Source organism: Kogia breviceps, chromosome 15 (genome assembly GCF_026419965.1).
Source record: "Kogia breviceps isolate mKogBre1 chromosome 15, mKogBre1 haplotype 1, whole genome shotgun sequence".
Lineage (NCBI taxonomy): Eukaryota > Metazoa > Chordata > Mammalia > Artiodactyla > Physeteridae > Kogia > Kogia breviceps.
Window position 1 is genome coordinate 23,300,054 of NC_081324.1, and position 19,285 is coordinate 23,319,338.

The window sequence follows — 19,285 nt, forward strand, 5'->3', positions numbered from 1 at the left end:
TGAATACGTGCTATTTCCTCTGCCTGAAGTGCTTTTTCCCTCTTTTACCTGTCCGGCCAGGTTTTACTTTCCCTCTAGATTGAGCTCTAAAATGCTTTCTGGTCTTCGAAGCCTGTCCCTGGCCTCCCAGACGGAGTTAGTCACTGGCTAACACTTCTCAACTTCTGTCTTCCATTTTTGCATTTCTCCCCTTGTATTGTAGTTCAGGGCTTCTTTTTCATTTCACCAGACTCTGAACAACTAAATGGCAAGGGCCCCACTGTCATTTGTTCCTAGCACAATTACTGGTCATCACAGGAGCTCTGATGTGAGCTCTTTGTGAGCTCGTTTGCTCTTTGTGCAAGTGGCTGCATGGGTGACATGAGCTTATCCTGATGAAACCTGCCACCAGTGGCTCACGGTTATTAAGCACTTAGTAGGAGTCAGACACTTTTCTAACTGCTTCACACATTTCATCTCATCCTAACATTTCCTTACGAGAAGGATACAACTTGATGCTCATTTCACAGCTGAGGAAAACTGAGGCACAGGCAGCTGATATAAATTGCCCAAGGTGATTCAGGAGCCCCCACAGTCCAAACCACATCACCCACTGAGTCTGACTGATTAATTAATGTCACTGTATAATTACCCTTCCTAGAGATGGAATAAGGATCAGTGCTTTAAGACTTCCCTAGAGACCTTCTATTTCCTTTTTTTGTTTGTTTTTTCCCTTTTTTGGGGACCACATCTTCTGGTCACCAATGCTAAGTGACTTGGGACTTCAAGCAACTGAGACTTGGCAAAGCCACACGTTAGCCTAAAATGGCACATGCCAGCTCCCTGCCCTCTCCAGGAACGTGCTTAGTACATTTTATTTTATTTTATTTATTTGTTTATTTTGACATCTTTATTGGAGTATAATTGCTTTACAATGGTGTGTTACTTTCTGCTTTATAACAAAGTGAATCAGTTATACATATACATATGTCCCCATATCTCTTCCCTCTTGTGGCTCCCTCCCTCCCACCCTCCCTATCCCACACCTCTAGGTGGTAGCAAACCACCAAGCTGATCTCCCTGTGCTATGCGGCTGCTTCCCACTAGTATCTATTCTACGTTTGGTAGTGTATATATGTCCATGCCACTCTCTCACTTTGTCACAGCCTACCCTTCCCCCTCCCCACATCCTCAAGTCCATTCTCTAGTGGGTCTGCGTCTCCATTCACATCTTACCCCTGGGCTCTCCATGACCTTTTTTTTTTTTCCCCCTTAGATTCCATATATATGTGTTAGCATACGGTATTTGTTTTTCTCTTTCTGACTTACTTCACTCTGTATGACAGACTCTAGGTCCATCCACCTCACTACAAATAACTCAATTTCGTTTCTTTTTATGGCTGAGTAATATTCCATTGTATACATGTGCCACATCTTTATCCATTCATCTGATGATAGACACTTAGGTTGCTTCCATCTCCTGGCTATTGTAAATAGAGCTGCAATGAACATTTTGGTACATGACTCTTTTTGAATTATGGTTTTCTCAGGGTATATGCCCAGTAGTGGGATATGGTAGTTCTATTTTTAATTTTTTAAGGAACCTCCATACTGTTCTCCATAGCGGCTGTATCCATTTACATTCCCACCAGCAGTGCAAGAGTGTTCCCTTTTCTCCACATCCTCTCCAGCATTTGTTGTTTGTAGATTTTTTGATGATGGCCCTTCTGACCGGTGTGAAATGATATCTCATTGTAGTTTTGATTTGCATTTCTCTAATGATTAATGATGTTGAGCATTCTTTCATGTGTTTGTTGGCAATCTTCTTTGGAGAAATGTCTATTTAGGTCTTCTGCCCATTTTTGGATTGGGTTGTTTGTTTTTTTGTTATTGAGCTGCATGAGCTGCTTATAAATTTTGGAGATTAATCCTTTGTCAATTGCTTCATTTGCAAATATTTTCTCCCTTTCTGAGGGTTGTCTTTTGGTCTTGTTTATGGTATCCTTTGCTGTGCAAAAGCTTTGAAGTTTCATTAGGTCCCATTTGTATATTTTTGTTTTTCTTTCCATTTCTCTAGGAGGTGGGTCAAAAAGGATCCGTGCTGTGATTTATGTCATAGTACATTTTAGAGCAGAGTGATTAGGAGAGAAGCAGTGACGAAGGTGGCATGTAGGCCAGGCAGTAGGCGCTTATCAGCCACATTCATTGGCAGGCAGCCACAGGGCAGGGGCTGCATCATGAGGTTGCTCATGAGTGATAGTCTCATTCTGCAAGGATTGTAGGAATACCTCCATCTTTTGCCTGAATTTTTTATTCTTTAACTCCACAAATGTGTATTGAGTTCTTCCTATGTACTCACCTGGAGTGGTCAGTGTGAGGGTTACTGAAAGGGTGTACTAGGTGGGCCCTGCCCTCCAGGAAAGATGGTCATCTAGTGTGGTTATAGACATCACTGGCCATCATGCAAACCTGAACCTTCATCCTGACAGTGAAGGAGCATATTGACAAGCATCTACTGAGACCCAGAGAGCACGAGGAAATATGTATGTGAGGAGAGTGAGAAGGAGATGGTATTACAGAAGCGGCGAGGTGTAGTAAGAGACCTCTGGCCTGGGAGTCCTGGGTCTTGGGTTCTATTCCTTGATATTTTCAATGAGACCTTTGGCAAGTCACCTCAACATTCTAGGCATCTGTAAAATAAAAGCAGTGGCTTGGGGTAGATTGCTAAGATTCCTTTCTACTCCCTCAGTCTCTGATTACTGGAGAAGGCTTCTCAAAAGATAACCTCTGATTGGTATGTGAAGAGTATGTCAGTTCTAGGGGTTACAGAAAGCAGGCCTGGGTGGAAGTTCTCAAGACACCTTGGGGAAGGGGAGTGCAGCCATCAGGGCAGTGGTGATGGCTGTAGCAGGCAGGACCTTCAGAGAGATCCTCATTTGTAAAAATTGTGGCTCTGAACCAGACTGCTCTTTCCCTTGTGGTTTTTTCCAGAATAGAAAACGGAGCCTGTGTACTGTGGTTCCTGAGAGGCAGCAGGCACCCCCCCCCCCCCACAGGCCCTAGCTCTGCTAAAGGCCTAGTAGCCAGGCTTGTCCCTTGACCGTGAGGGCTGAGCAGCCCACCTTTTGCTTCTGGAGCCTTCCTCACTGAGGAGGTGTCTCCCCAGCAGGGCAGTGATGCAGGCAAGGCCTCGGCCGCCTCAAAGCTTCCCCGCCCGGTGCAGCCCCTGTTCCTCCCGGCATGAGCTGAGGGCCCTCAGCAGATGCGGGGATGAGAACCAGGTCCTCGCAGCCTGCTCCTCCCAGCTTCACCAGCAGCCCGACCATGGAGGCGACAATCAGTGACGGTCTAGCCAGATGCTGTGTCCCAGCTCAGCCACGGCTCAGGCAGCCTGGATTTCCTGTGCGTGACGCCAGGTTCCTGTTAGCTGTCCAGGGCTTGGCCGTGAAGAGTGGTGACTCAGCATTCTTTCAGAGCCATTTGTCAACATGAAATGTATTCTTGTGTGTGTGTTTTCCCTAGACCTTGGCTCATTATCTCCTCCTTATTATGGTCTTCATGCCAAGTGAGCAAAATTAGATGAAGTTTATTTACAAAGAGTGCTCAGTTATCGTGAGCTGCCTATTGAATATTCTAGCCCAGGCTCATCCACATACACATGGCTGGCTCACCTTCCCTTATCCACCAGGGTAAGCGCAGGGAAGGGCAATTAGCTTTAACCTGAATAGATGTAATTAAAGACAGTAATTATATGTCTGAAAAAACCTCACAACATAGTTAGAAACCAAATAAAATGTATTGGGGTGTTATTTGCAACATATTCGTAATTTCCCACACCTGCCTCCTTTCACTTCGTTCAGGCCTTTGCTTAAATATCACCTCCATAGAAATGCCTTCCTCGATTAGCCTATTTCAACATCTCCATCCCGTCCTCCAGCCCTCAGTTTATTGTCTTCGTAATCTTCAGCACTGCCTGAAATGTACTGTGTCCTTGTTTGCTTGTCTGACTGCCCTCACAACCATCTCAGTTGCTGGCGGGCAGGGATCTTTTTCACTGCTGCATTCAGTGTCTGACCAGCAGTAGGGACAGGCTCGGGGTCTGTTAACACACTAACTCTCAGCATTTGTTTAAGGAGCCGGGGCATGTGAGACCTGGCGAGGGAATTGTGCGTCAGAGGACCTGGGGTGGTAGGGTGCTTTCCCTTACTGCTCACGGATGGTGAACCAGCTCCCCTCCCTGCCTTGTAAAGGATCCTGACAAGTTCCAGTTTGGCCGCACCAAGATCTTCTTCCGGGCAGGCCAGGTGGCCTACCTGGAGAAGCTTCGGGCTGACAAGTTCCGGGCAGCCACCATCATGATCCAGAAAACCGTCCGGGGCTGGCTGCAGAAGGTGAAATACCGCAGGTTGAAGGCAGCTACCTTAACTCTGCAGAGGTACTGCCGAGGACACCTGGCCCGCAGGTGAGCTGAGCCGGGGCACATCTAAGGTAGCAGATTGGCGGTGAGGGTGGAGGGGCAGGGGGCTGGGACCAGCTCCAAGCTGGCTGGCGTCTCTCAGCCCTCGTAGTTAGAGTGGTTCCTGCTGGGCCCTGTCTGCATCGGGCTTTCCCCCAGCAGCTGGGCCCCTCTCTCTCCTGCCCTTCTCACCTGAGCGTGTAGGTCTAGTTCCCAGGTCTTTTGCCTCCCCCAGTCTGTCCCTGTCCTAGGCTAGCTCTGGCTGGTTTTCCCACAAAACCTCCATTTGCCCTTTGCTTAAACTCTTAAGTAAAACAATCTTCTTTTAGAAAAAGAGACAATTTCAGCCTTTTTTGTCACAGTTAACATATACTCAGCTTTGTGATTCACACCACCAATTTCAAAATCCCCTGGGAGTTTGGTAAATAGGGCTGGCAAGACCTGGGGAGATCCCTTCTATGAGTTGTTGCACTCAGCCAGCACAGAGAGGGCGAGACTTGTCTGACCACAAGCAGCTACCTAGGGGCAGAGCCTGAAGCCAGTCGGCTGCCCTGACCCAGGCCAACACCATGCAGAAGAGGCTACTTTACTTTAAACGTCTCCTCAGTGATGTCATTGGGTTGATGAAGTGCTAAAGCGGTATAAGCATCTCCAGAGAGCAGAGAGATGGGCGTGGAGGACACCCCCGCCACGACACCCACCCCCGGACCTTTACACAGGTCATCAGATTTTGGACCCAGCCCTAGTTCAAAATCAGTGACCTCTTCAGATCCGGATTTCCTCAGAGAAATGACTAATTGCCAGGAAGCCTTGCATTTGGAAGCCAAAGTTTCACAAGTGGCTGCTCTGCTTGAATATATAAAACAAGCCCAGAGCAGGCACCCTTTGTACCATAAAGTTAGAAGATTACTCCAGCTCCCCCTTCTGTCCTTGCTGTTAGCTGTTTATCCGAGCAGAACTGGAGATGATGAACGCCTTTAATTTACCTGTGAAGAGCTGAGAGATGGTCTCTGGAACAAAAGCTACAGAAATGAGAAGGTTGTCAGTAGTATCAACACTAAGTCATCATCCACAGTCAGGGCATCACTGAGCACCCTTGTGCCAGGGGCTCTGACTTGGGCAGCAAGCTGGCCTGCATTCGCCCTGCAGGGTGTTTGTGTTCTAGAGAGACTGCTCAGGGAGAGCTGGACCAGGAATCGGACTCATTTCAGCAGGTAGAGCAGGGCTGAGTGGGTCACCTCCCACTCTGGAGCTGTGCTAGATGATTTCCAAGGTCCTTTCTAGCTTTTAATATTCTGACTCTCTAGTTGAGCATTTGCTATGAGCCTGATACCAGACAAAGCCCTGAAGAAGGGTAAAAAGTGTTGGACTGACTTTATGTCTGTCTTGAGGGGTGAGATGGAGAATGCGGAAATGAAACAGAGGAAAGTAGATGCCCATGTGCAGTGTATCCCCAGCAGAACGGGCTGGGAGATGAGAAAACACAGGGGTCGCTGCAAGTCTGAGAAGGTTTTATTCATTCAGCAAATACTTGTGCTACTATGCCAGGCCCTGTACTGGATGTAGGGGTACAAGGATGCTTGAGACACGGCTCCTGACCTCTCCACACCCGATGAGCTCCAGGGACCAGATGGGTGTGAACATGTGATGTTGTTGAGGACTGTCCAGGTTGCAGGAGAGGCTTGCGGTGGGGGAGTGGACAGATGAGGACCAGAGTTGATCAGACTTAGACTGAATTGTAAATGTGTGGAAAGATGTTTTTCACAAGACGGAGGAAGCCAATTCTGCTGTTCTGAGCTGAGCCTCAAGTCCCCAAGGCCTTGCTACAGTCGGTAACGGTGACGAGAGTTAGCTTGTCCTTGTGGTGTCCAGGCAGGGCCAGGGCGGGAGGGGCTCGCATTCAAGAGTGGCCCAGAGGCCTCTGTCAGCCTGGCCCACCACTCTCTCCCTCCCCAGGCTGGCTGAGCATCTGCGGAGGACCCGGGCGGCTGTGGTGCTCCAGAAGCAGTACCGCATGCGGAGGGCTCACCAGGCCTACCAGAGGGTCCGCAGGGCCACCGTCGTCATCCAGGCCTTCGCTCGGGGCATGTTTGCACGGAGAATCTACCACCAGGTGTGTAGCCACCTGAGGGACTCAGGCTGTAAAATCAGAACTAAGCAGCAGCAAATGGGTTGGCACCAACATAAATGTTTATTGGGTGCTTCTGACTTTTTTCTAAGTAATTTCACAACTCTGCTCTCACTGAATCCTAACCAAAGTCTCATGAGGTGTAGTGTCTCAAAAGTTCTCCAGAGAGACAGAACCGATAGGAGATGCGTGTATCTCTGTGTGTGTGTGTGTGTGTGTGTGTGTGTGTGTGTGTGTGTGTGTATTTATTATGAGGAAGTGGCTCATGCAGTCATGGAGGCTGAGCAGTCCCCCCATCTGCTATCTACAAGCTGGAGACCCAGGAAAGCCAGGGGTGTAATTCAGCCGAGTCTGAAGGCCTGAGGACAAGGGAGCTGATGGTACACATCCAGTCTGAGGGCAGGAGAAGATGAGATGAAATGTCCCAGCTCAACAGTGAGGCAGGAAGAAGGCGATTCCTCCTTCCTCCACCTTTTGTTCTATTCAGTCCCCCCGTGGATGGCGTGATGCCCACTACACAGGGAGGGCTGTCCTCTTCACTGAGCCCACCAGCTCAAATACTTCTCTGTGGAAGCATCCTCACAGACACACCCAGAAACAGTCTTTAACCTGAGCACCCCGTGGCCAGTCAAGCTGACACATATTAAGTATCACAGGTAGGAAGGGTGCGTATCATTGTACCCCTTCAACAGCTGTGAGATGCTTGGAGCAGCTGACTCACCTGCCCAGAGGCACTCGGTCAGCCCATGACAGAGCCTGGTGACCTATCTGGGGCTCACACAGACTTGAAAGAAGGAGGCAAAATTGGGAATCATCAGGCAAGCTCCTTCATTTAACTGATTAGCAGCCTGAAGCCCAGTGAGGTGAGGTCAGGAGAAGGACCCTGACCTCCTCCCTGCCAGGCCATTATCCAATGAAGCTGAAAGACCCAGTTAGGTAGCCCCAAGTCAGGACACACCCCATCCACCAAATCACCCCTGCACAACTGAAGCTCAATGCTAAGATGAAAGATGGATTGGAACGAAATGTCTAAAATGGTCTTTTGTTTTCCTAAAATGAACATCTACCTCATCTATGCTCAGAGGTGTGATTTTCTAAGTAATAAAACTATAAAGTGTTACATTGATAATGAAAAAGCAAACGTGGTTAGGCACCAGCTGGAGCACACCCGGGCCAGTGGGAAAAGCTTCTGTGAATATTCCTGGGAGATTGGTGACATCTGTGTGGTGTCGCCATGGATGGGACAGGTGGCATTTCGGAGGCACTGGGGTTTGAACCCAGCTCATCTCAGAGCTGTGATACCGGGCATGTTAGTCCTTCAACATGTTTATGTATTCATTCCACAAATATTTATTTGCAGGGCATTAGAGTGAGAACACTGATGATGCTTTAATTTTCTGAGTGGTTTTTTTAACTGGATAGGAAAAAAAAACAGTGAATTGCAAGCCAAGTTTGTAATTGTAAGCCATTTAACCCACTCAGCAATCTCACTCAACAGTGTCCCTTCATCTCCCCCCTCACCGTCACCAGGAGGGGATCCACATCTGTTGAATGGGGGGCTTATCAGCTGGAAAATCTTTAAGCCCCTCCAACTTTGAGGTTTTTGGACTGTGGTTTCCTAACCGATAAAAAGTTAAAAAACAAAACAAAAAACTAGAAAGGAGAGCTTGACAGCTGATTTCCTGTAGGTACACAGGCTGCCAAACTTAGTTCCAAGTTGTTCATAAAATAAATGGCCACCAAAGCCCTACGCCATAGGGAAGCTGTCTCTCGCTGACCTTGGCTCTCTCCCCAGAGCAGTACATGAGCCCCTTGCTCCCGTCCTGCAGTGCAAACCCACCAGGTGTGTGCTTGTCCCCTGCCAGGTCCTCAGGGAGCACAAGGCCACCATCATCCAGAAGCACGTGCGGAGCTGGATGGCTCGCAGGTGCTTCCAGCGGCTTCGGGGCGCGGCCGTTGTCATCCAGTGCGGCTTCAGGAGGCTCAAGGCCAAGCAGGAGCTGAAGGCCCTCAAGATTGAGGCCCGCTCAGCAGAGCACCTAAAACGCCTCAACGTGGGCATGGAGAACAAGGTGGTCCAGCTGCAGCGGAAGATCGACGACCAGGTTAGTGTCTTGGGCTCCCACCCGAGGGGGGTGTGGCTGTGGGGAGACTCCACGGGCATGTTTGAGAGAGACCCATGGCTTCCCCAGGGAGCTCTCATTTGATCCCCACAAGACTTCGTGAGGCCATTTTACAGATAAGCAAATTGTGGATCGGGGGCATCAAGCACTTGGCCAAGGTCACAGAATTAGAAAGTGCCAGAACCAGCACTCCAGCCCAGGTCTTCTGATCCCACAGCCATAACGAGGGTGATGCTGGTTTTTTAAACCCCAAATGTCACTAAAGTGTCGGTCCTTTCCTGTGTTGTGGCTAAGATGGGTTTCCAGAGTTGAAAGCAGGCTCACTGGTACCTTGCTCGTGTAGGGTATTAATGGCCTCAGGACCAGGCTCTTGCAATGCCCTGGAGGGTTTCAGGTGACTCTTGAGAAAGGAAAGAAGAAGATGGAGTGAAGGAAGGGGGAAAGCATGCTGAAGGCGTGTGGAGGAGAGTTGGAGTTGGGCCACCAGGTAGTGCTTTGGCAGTCACTGGTTTTATTGTACCTATTCTATGCTAGGCACTTTTTAAGCTTCTCATGATCCCAACAGGGCAAGAAAATAAATGAGCCATTTTACACCTAAACCAGCTGCCCTAAACAGGAGCCCAAAAGTGGTTAAATGTTCCTGCCTTTCTGTTCTTACAAAAGACGGCTTCTGGAGAAGAAATTGTCACCCTGGGTGTCTGTCTCTATGTGAGTTCTACAGGTGTCTTATTTGGCTTCGCTCCCTAGTGGGGAAGCAAGACAGAAAGCTCAGTGCAGGATGGAGGACACTTAATACATACCTGGCCCTGGTTGGCCCACAGTGATAGGTCAGGTCAGGGAGGAAGACATATCTACCCAGAGCATCAGGAGTGGATAGGAAAAGGTCTATACTCCAGGATCAGCCATTTGGAAAACATAATCACAAGGAGGACCTAGGGTTGTATTATTATTATTATCATTGCTATTATTATTATTATTATTACAGCTATTGATGACTGGCCAGGAAAGACACTTGCATAGTCAAATTGTGCCAGTTAACTTCGGAACCAGGTCTAGTCAGAGGGACGAGCAGATTTTGTTGGCACTGCTGCACCCTGCCAGGAGCCCCATGTACTGCCCGGCCGCCTCGGCCCTGGGTTCCAGCCATAGGGCCCTGCGTTGGCATTGCTGATTTCTCAAGTTGACTTGAGAGGTTAAGAATAAATCTGGTATTTTATACTCCATGTGCTGAACATCAAAGAGAAGCAGATTTTAAAGGCCTATTTTTAAAAGAGCTTTTTGCCTTCAGCTTCCTGCTTGGCAAACATCTGTGAGTAGTGGCAGGTGTTACCCTGTGTGCAGAGGGTAAGGAGAAGAGGCAGGAGGGGGTGGGTTAGATCTTGCTTTCTTGTGTCCCTCCCCATGTCGCCTGACTGTGTGCTAGGCACTGTTCTCATGTGTTGACTCATTTGATCGTTACCACAACCCTATGAGATTTAACATTATTCCCTTTTTTTGTGTGTGTGGTCCGCGGGCCTCTCATTGTTGTGGCCTCTCCCGTTGCGGAGCACAGGCTCCGGACACGCAGGCTCAGCGGCCAAGGCTCACGGGCCCAGCTGCTCCGGGGCATGTGGGATCTTCCCGGACCGGGGCACGAACCCGTGACCCCTGCATCGGCAGGCGGATTCTCAACCACTGCGCCACCAGGGAAGCCCATAATTCCCATTTTAAACAGGCACAGAGAGGTTAAGTAGCCACACAGCTAGTAAGTAGCATGGCTAGGTTTGAAACTTGGCAGTTTGGTTCCAAAGAATGTTCTGCTGCCTCCAACCAAATTTTAGGATATCTGCATATTAGGGGATTCTTCAGACATGTGAGAATTCCTCAGAACAAGGAAGACTCTTAGCTTTGTTTGGGGTTCATTCTCATAGACAGTGTCGTCCTTGGACAGTGGGGTGTATGACCCAGTGTCAAAGAACATGCTTGGTGCTGTGTCGTGAGAGAAGTCATCAGCATAATCCGTGGCACCAGGACTTGTTTTATTGCAGTCTCTTAGCAGGCAGGGCGAGCCTTTGTAAATGAATGGGTTTCTGTTCTTTCTTTATGGCTGGAGACAACTCAGGCAGCTGCTCCCCTGACACACAAGGTTCTTAGCCAGGAGGAAAGGGTACACGTGTGCCAGGAACAACATAGGTGAAGGCATCCCAAAATATTTGCCAGAGCAGCATGAGGTGTAGTGGACAAAGTCCCAGCTGGATGGAGGTTTGAGTTCTGTCTCAGTTATACTTGCAACCAGAGCTGACAGTTTGGGGTGATGGCCGAATCTCTGATTAGGCTTTGAGTTCCTCAGAGACAATTGGCCTAAGATCTCTAACTTCTAGCTCAAAAATTCACTGATGCCATAAAGTGGCTAATAAAGTGGTTCCCAACTCCAGGCTGCAATGAAGAATCACCAAGGGGAGCTTTTTTTAAAAAGTATCCCTACTGCCAAGAAGTCAGCAAAGGAGGAAACTGAAAGATAAAACCAGGGTAAGGTTAGTGCCCAAAGTTCATGTTTAAGGTTTTTTGCACCCAACCAAAGAGACAAGATGCAAAATTAGCACAAAGCTCCCAAGCAAACAGAAAGAAGGGAACAGGATCCCTTGAGAGCTGTTGAAAGAGTTTAGGAGGGTTTTGAGCTGTCCGTGGTGCTGAGACAGTTTTCCTGAGGGTTTTCAGAACCTGTGATGTAATAAACCACATCCTTCACAATATCCTTCAGCAGTAAGTTCAGTGACAGTTCCTGGGATGATTTCTTGCAGTGTTCCTGGTGTAGCCCTGTGGTGTGACATTTTTCAGCCAAAATGATGTAACCTATGAACTTGGCTGTCTATCAATCTGGCTTTATTCAAGCACATCATGTAGAGCGAGAAGGCCAGTTGAGCTAGCAATATTTTTTACAATGAGGGTCAAGTTCCTTAGACCTTTATGAGTATAAGGCTATATTTAAATATATTTTATTTGATATATGAAAATATGATGCAAATGTATGGATTCAGTCAGTAACCTCTATTTATTTATTTATTTATTTATTTTACAACATATTAAGATTCTTTTTTTCCCTTTTTTTTTTTTTTTTCGGTACGCGGGCCTCTCACTGTTGTGGCCTCTCCCGTTGCGGAGCACAGGCTCCGGACGCGCAGGCTCAGCGGCCATGGCTCACGGGCCCAGCCGCTCCGTAGCACGTGGGATCTTCCTGGACCGGGGCACGAACCCGTGTCCCCTGCATCGGCAGGCAGACTCTCAACCACTGCGCCACCAGGGAAGCCCTTTTTTTTTTCCCTATTTAAAAAAAAATTTTATTGGAGTATAGTTGATTTACAATGTTGTGTTAGTTTCAGATAGACAGTAAAGTGGATAAGTTATACATATACACATATCCACTCTTTTTTAGGTTCTTTTCCCACATAGGTCATTACAGAGTATCGAGTAGAGTTCCCTGTGCTATACAGTAGTTCTTATTAGTTATCTATTCTATATGCAGTAGTGTGTATGTGTCAATCCCAGTCTCCCAATTTATCCTTCCCCTCTTTCCCCCCTGGTAAACATAAGTTTGTTTTCTACATCTGTGACTCTATTTGTAAGACAAATATCATATGATATCACTTACATGTGGAATCTTAAAAAAAAAAGGTACCGATGAACTTATTTACAAGTCAGTAACCTTTTAAATCAGTTTGATTCAGTGTACTTAGTATGCACTCAGTAAACATTAGTTAATATTTTACTTTTCATCCATGTACATTTGAAAAATCGTATGTGACAAGTCAGTTTTATGTCCTTCTGTGCCTCAGTTTTCTCACCTGTGAAATGGAGATATTAATCAGCCTTACTACATAGGATTTTTGTGAGGAGAGAATGAGTTAATAGATGTGAATCATGTAGTACAGCACCCTTGAGCAGTGGCTCAGAGTAAGCATCCTCTGGGGATGTCTGAGGAGCTTGAGGAGAACAGGGGTCCATATGGAAATCCCCAGCGCCCTGCTGTCAGGAAACGGCCCTCGCTGGAGGACAGAGCTGGCCAGGTCTCGGGTCACACTGACAAAGGCAGCTCCAGGGAGCCTGGCCTGCCATCACAGGGAGGGTTTCCAGGGTCTATGAGGGAGCAAGTGCCCCTCACCACTCCCTGTGCCAGGCTTGGCTGCGCGGCCATGGGTTCCATGGCGTGAGAATGAGGCAGGAAACTGCTGGGCCCTTCTGGGGTCCTCCTTTCTAAAACCACGCCTCCAGAACAGGAAATGTTCCTGTTCCGAATCAGGAATCTCCCACCCACACCCCAGGCGGCGGGCAAAGAGTTCAGAGCATCTCTCCCCGGGGGTCCCTAGAGAACTGAATAATGAAGAAGCTGTCCTTTATCAGGTACTAACTGGGTGCTGGGCCCCAGGGGAGCCCTTAATCTCCCTGAGCCTTGATAAAACCCTGTGAGGAAGGAGTTACAATTATCCGTCTTTCACACATGAGGAAGCCAGGCACAGGGAGGTGGAATGACCTGACCATATGTTCGCAGCTGATCAGGATAGAGCTTCGGTCTGAGCACAGGTCTGTCTGGGTCCAGTCTCTTAACTCCCCAACTTCCCAAAGCCTCGCCTCAGCGTGCATGTCAATGAAAGCAAAGAGCTGGCCTCCTAGACGTGTTATCTTTGCATGAGGGTCCTGGGATGTCATCACTGCCCATAGCAGGATGTCACCATCACGTTGTGTGCCTCTCCACACCCCACACCTGCTCCATCTAGAGGCCTCCACAGCCCGGTCCCGGGGATCTGACCCAGGCTGCAACACCTGGAGGAACCTCACTTCCCGCCCAGAGCAGAACAAAGGCTAGTCCAACACGTGTTCCCTCCCTGAACCCCGCCCCCCTTGTGCAGAGACTCTTCAGCTTCCTGGGAGACCCAGACCTGGGTGGGCTGTGCAGATGGCACTGGGGTTTTTAAACAGATGCTACCTAATTAGATTTCTTATTTGTGATTACTTAGAGCAAGGCTGACTGCCAGACCAGACATAAGGGCATGTCAGGTAATAACTGGGAGGTTTCCACAGACTGTGGGAGGATCTTTTTGTGCTGTATCAATGAGGGAAATGTACCGCTTGGACACCAACAATGGGTCTCAGCCTTAAGGTCCTGTGGCATTCATGGTGTTGTACTGGGTCCAACAGCTGTTCTTTTACTACTCCTCACTGCTTTCCATGAAGCTTCATTGCTGGTGTGAATTAGTCATTGGTTCCTGATGCTCCAGCTTGTTGGTAGTTTAGCCATTAGCTCTGTTCTACTTGGAGCTCCTGCAGAGAATAGCAATGAAGACTTATCAATGACTGTCGCTTGGTTATTGGGAGAACCCTGCTTCTTCCACTCCACTTTCCCTGCTGACCACTTTGAGCTGATATGCTCAACTGCAGCACCACTTTCTGCCCATGTTTACACTAGCACGTGACACTGGCCCTGGGTCCTCAGGGCTTCCTCTGTGTGAGCTCATCCACAGTCTGCCTCCCAGTCCCCCTGTGTACCTCTGCCAGGCACCTGGGGGAATGCTTCTCACTTACCTATTGCTTGAGTAGGTACATGACTGGGTACCTCGTCGGCAGGGATGGGTTCTGCCAGGGCATCAGTTTCTGGAGTCAGAGTTTTACAGGATAAGCTGACAGGTGGTGGGAGGGATCCCTAGGCCCCATGGAGGACCTCCTTGGAAGAGGCGATGCTGAAGAGGTCCTTTGTCTCAGAGCCAGCAGATTAGGTTGCAGCTCATTGTGCCAGTGAGTCCAAGGACAGGAGGGCCCAGTGTGAAAGAGCAGGGAATCCTGAAAAGCAAAGGCTGCAGTTCCAAGAAGCCAAAAACATTGTTCCTGCAACTTAAAAACCAGGCGTAAGATCTCTCCAGCCGGACACAGAGGCTAACCACTGTCAGCCAGCTTCCAGCCCTGTCACTGCTCCTCAACACTCCTTGAATGTCAGTACTGGTGTTTTCTCTTTTCCTATATTTCTCCTAGGTTCACAATAGAGTTTTGTCAGGGAGATGCCAAGAAAGCACTCAAGCATTCGGCGATTGTGAGGTTTAATTCTGCCTTGGAAGTCCCTTTTTTAATTGCCTTCATGTTTGTTCCTGTCCCACTAACCTTGCTCTCCACCTGTGTTTCCTCTCTGCCTGTTTGCTGGTGCTCTCCCAGAACAAAGAGTTCAAGATGCTGTCGGAGCAGCTGTCAGCCATCACCTCCACACATGCCACGGAGGTAGAGAAGCTGAAGGAGGAGCTGGCCTGCTACCAGCAGAGCCAGGGTGGGGACAGCAGCCCGCAGCTACAGGAGGAGGTCGAGAGCCTGCGGACAGAACTGCAGAGGGCCCACTCGGAGCGTAAGGTCCTGGAGGATGCCCACACCCGGGAGAAGGATGAGCTGAGAAAGGTATATCGGGGCCAGAGGGGCAGCTGGGTGGTGGCTGGCTAATGGAGCACCCCTCTGAGTGGTTTCTTCTTCCAGCTGTTACACTGCCATGGACTTCACTGGGGCCTGTGCCCAAGATTGACCATCCCTCTGCGTTTAGATGTAAAGTGCCACTGCTTTGGGGGAACCCGCACAAGCACGTGTCCATTCACCTGACAAGTGCTGATTGAGTCTCTGCCATTACCTGGATATGATGACATCCCCTGAAAGGTTACACACATGTGCCTTTGGGCCTGTTCCTTATAGTCTAGAACTAGCCACTGAGTCCGCTCTGCAGTCTGAGTTCCTGTTGGCAGGAGAGATGGTGCAGAGGTAGTGGCCTTTCTTCTTAATGTTGCCTGCAGGGATTAGGGGCAACCTCTAGGCATCCCTACCCATAATCATAGTGTTTGGGGGAATTTGCCTTAAGTTTAAGTGTTGATAGTTTCAGCCTGACTAATCTCCTCTGGTTGCTGTGCTCTGTAGGTTTACTTTCCACCCCACAAAATGGGATTGGACCCCACTCCCCCATCTCAGTTGTCAGGATACAGAGATTCCCTTCTCCACTGCCAAGATAGCCGTTCAAACCAGGGAAGTCCCACGTGCCCCTGCAGAGCCTTCCACGGTCTCAGGACGCTGCTTCTCTCCCCCATCTTTACGGCAACCCACGGGCCACAGGGAAGATGGCACACTGCCCACTTATTTAGTTCCTGTCCATCACTGGAGAGTCACGATGGGTTAAGAATCTAAGAGGGAAGGACTCAGTGTTCCTAACATTGAAATAATAATTTTCAGTGTTTAAAAATTGGGGCAGGCTGAATGCTGCCACAGAAAGCATCCTGAGGTAGACACAGGAGTTTCCAGATTCTCATCCCTGCCTTGCCATTACCAAGTGCATGCAGGAAATCTCACTGGCCTTAGTTCCCTCATCTGTTTTTTAAAAAAAAAAAGAAAAGAAGAAGAAGAAGAAAGGTTGGTTTAGATTGTTTTCTAGGCCCCTTCTACTTGCAGCTAGTCAGCTCCATGAGATGGTATCTGATGGTTTCTAGAAGGAAAAAGAACCTCCCTCAGCCCTGCTCTGTAGTGCCTCTCTCTTCCTGTGCCGAGTTACCTCCTCCCGGGCTGAGCCCTCAGGCACAACAGGAGAATGGGCGGGCTGCCGTCCACCTGCGGACCCAGCTCCTGTTGGGCTTGCCTACGTCATTTCCAGTCCTGGGCAGAACTTCCCCACCGTCAGCCGCTGCTTTCCCCAGATCCCAGGGGGTTTCCCAGAGTCAGAAGGGGGATCCACACGGGGATTAGGTGACGAGGAAATTGAGACATAGGACTTACCGGTGCAGGCAGCCTGGCACAAAAGAGGCCACCCTGCAGCCTGTTGCCCAGATAAACCTGCCAGTTCACCCACCACGCCTGGAGTGGACTTCATTCTTCGGCGTAAAGCACCGAAAACTCCCGTTAAGAAAACTCCCGTTACAATGTAGCTATAAGCCTGTAACCTATAAAGCGTGGAATTCCAAACTTGTTGCTTATGGATCCTTGCCAACAGATAGACAGTAACCCTTGTATGTGAATAAAAGACTAGATGGTGAAATCCACAGGCAGAGAGAAGAGGCCAAGATTAGAACTGGAAACTCTTGACATTGGTGACCCTGGGAGAAAAAGAAAAGCAGGTTCCCTGCACATGGGTGCTGGTCACATGAGACGCTGGGAAGTCTGTTAACCCGGCAGATCACAAAACCGGGGTCTGCAGTCTCTGCCTCCACAGAGGGCACTTGACCCATGGACCCCCCCAGGCTCCTTCTCTGCTTCCCCTGGCGCCCTGTGATTTGGGGACTCAGAGTGCTTTTAAAGTATCCACGTCTTCGTCCAGGGAGCCTAAGGGTTTATAATATCCTGTGAGCCAAATAAGGAAGCGGGATGCGGCCTCCTCTCCTTTAGAAAAACTGTTACTATTGAAGTCTGGACCTGGGTCTTAAATATCAATACAATGAGAGCTTGGTCCTGGCAAGAAAAAAGAAAAATTCAGGGACACTGCCAAAAAGGGAATAGCAGCCACAGAGGCAGAACAAGAAAAGCACCTTCCCTGACTCCAAATACAAGCAAGTCCCAAGCTGGCAACTTAAGAAACTGCCGTGAAATGATTAAGTGTGATGTCCATCTTTTTCCAGGAGGAGAAAAAGTGGAAGCAAACGTTTCTCTTTCTCTAAGGTCTTCCAAACGTTTATTCTGGTGGCTGTGGGGTAGGACAAGTAGGGGCTGGCTTTTTCCCCCTCTGGTTCTTCTCTGCCTAGTCTGGGTTTAATATTTATCAAAGGTACCATGTCCAGTCTTAACAGACGCTGAATAATCAGGCAGTTGGTTTCCTCTCCGGCTTGTCCAGCAGCCTGCTCCTTGCTGAACAAGATTGATGAGACTGGCGAAGCGGGGAGGGAGCTGGCTGCTGGTAGATGTTTAATTAATGGATTTGATACTTCTGTCAGCAAATGTTGTATTGGAACTGGCATGCTGGTAAACTTGGGGCTCCCCACTTCTGACAGCATTCTCACTGTCAGGCCACATGGCCATGCTGCCTGGGACTGTGGGAGGCCAGGCCGCCCTGAGGGCAGAGCCTGGGCATGACCCACCCCCATCAGCTGCAGAAGTTAGCTGACGGTCGTTCTATTAAAGGTGTCCTTGTTGAGGCCTCTCCCCAGAGTGGTCTGCACCTCGGCCTGGAGCCTCCTTTCCTTTTAGCTGTGGGATGTATATTTTGTTCCTTCTTAAAGCTATCGGTGATCCCTGCGCTGACGGACTTGTGCAGCTGTGCTGTTTCCTATCCCTGATGAAAGAGACATGAGTCCCAGGGCTGCCCTTGACACAGAGGCAATGGCTCATTATCCAGAATCTGCTCTGCTGGTGAGGCCAGCACGGCCTGGCTCAGAGCAGGGCTGTGGGTGGGTGAGGAAGAGCAGCCCACAGCTAGGTCCCTGGCTCTGATCGAGGGTCCCTGACACTTGTGAGCCCCACAGGTCTTGAGTGTTCAGGCTGGTGCAGTTGGGGTTCCGTGTTGTATTGTGTCATCAGCCACCGAACCACCAGTGGATAGTTACCTTGGATAGTTCCAGTGTAAAGGTTTTGTGTTTTTCCAAATAGAAGTAAAAAGATCTGCTTTTGGGGGTAGGGGGGTTCTCACAGTGGAATGTTTTGAGTCTTTCCCCGCCGAAGATATAGAACAGGACTTCTTTGGCCCGTTAAGACTCAGAATTGTGCTACCAGCAGGCTTCATGGTTCATAAGGAGGCTGATGGTTGTTCGAAAGAGGACCCCATGCCGTCTCATGGAAGGACATTATCTCACTGCAGAAATCATGGAAGCTCACAGACCTTTGTTTATTCAGTAGTTATTTATTGAGTGTATTTGTTAGGCACTGTTCTGCACACTGGTGCAAAAGTAAGCAATTTTAAAAGTCCTTCTCATTCTTAAGGAGCGTAAATATTTGGAGGTTATTGGAGAGTATACAGATGGGAATCAAATACAAATTATCCCTCAGGTGCAATAAAGAGAAATAAAGCAGAGTAAAGGGATAGAGGGGAATCTTTGGGGCCAGGGGAGGTGTGTTTCATTCAGACTCCCTCTGAGAAGATACCTGAGTGAGGTGAGGAGTGAGCCATGGGGACTTCTAGGGAACAGGTGACAAGTGTCACAGCAGGTACGTCAGCCCTGAGGTGGGAGTAGGCTGGGTGGGTTCAAGGACCAACAAGGAGGCCATCGAGCTGAGGTGGACAGAGCAGGGAGAAGGGTAGGAAGGTGGTGAGGTCACATCAGGAAGGATCTTCTGACCCTGAAGGCAACATTGGCCGTGAACCCTCCAGAGAGATGAGCAAGTCTATCTGATGCACTTGGTCCCTGCAGCACACCCAGGTCCCTCCCGCCCCGAACGCCTTCCTCTAACTCTGCTGTCGGAACCAGGCGTTTGAGGCCTGCTCCAGGCTTCAACATCGCTGTCCTTCGTATGTCAGCCTTCTGACCTGTCAGGATGCAGGGTGGCCTAGTGGTTACGAGCTGGACCAGGTCTGCTCAGGGCCACAGCCAGCTGTGGTTTTTCTACTAGAAAACTTGCATTGGGCTCTTTTTACAGTGCAAAAACCCAACTTGAAAAAATAAGTCAAAACAAAACCGAAAGCCCAAAGCT

General features: G+C 49.1%; 1 protein-coding gene and 1 long non-coding RNA gene across 4 annotated transcripts in view; one reads left to right on the forward strand and one right to left on the reverse strand.

Annotated features, from left to right (window-relative positions):
• The window catches only part of MYO5B (myosin VB), a 353,322-nt gene that overhangs the window by 289,424 nt on the left and 44,613 nt on the right, over nucleotides 1-19,285 (forward strand). For both annotated transcript variants that reach the window (XM_059039745.2, XM_059039744.2), the window contains exons 19-22: nucleotides 4,230-4,441; nucleotides 6,392-6,548; nucleotides 8,429-8,668; nucleotides 14,864-15,097. In XM_059039745.2, coding sequence (XP_058895728.1) covers nucleotides 4,230-4,441; nucleotides 6,392-6,548; nucleotides 8,429-8,668; nucleotides 14,864-15,097 — 843 coding nt within the window. The remainder of the gene's footprint in view (nucleotides 1-4,229; nucleotides 4,442-6,391; nucleotides 6,549-8,428; nucleotides 8,669-14,863; nucleotides 15,098-19,285) is intronic.
• The window catches only part of LOC131742259 (uncharacterized), a 124,459-nt gene continuing 118,847 nt past the window's right edge, over nucleotides 13,674-19,285 (reverse strand). The window contains exons 8-9 of one of the 2 annotated variants that reach the window (XR_010836903.1): nucleotides 14,243-14,497; nucleotides 13,674-13,981 (exon numbers count right to left, since the gene is read on the reverse strand). This is a non-coding gene — a long non-coding RNA (uncharacterized lncRNA). Of the gene's footprint in view, nucleotides 13,982-14,242; nucleotides 14,498-18,563; nucleotides 19,122-19,285 lie in introns of those variants that run through there. The other variant, XR_010836904.1, reaches the window with a different exon arrangement.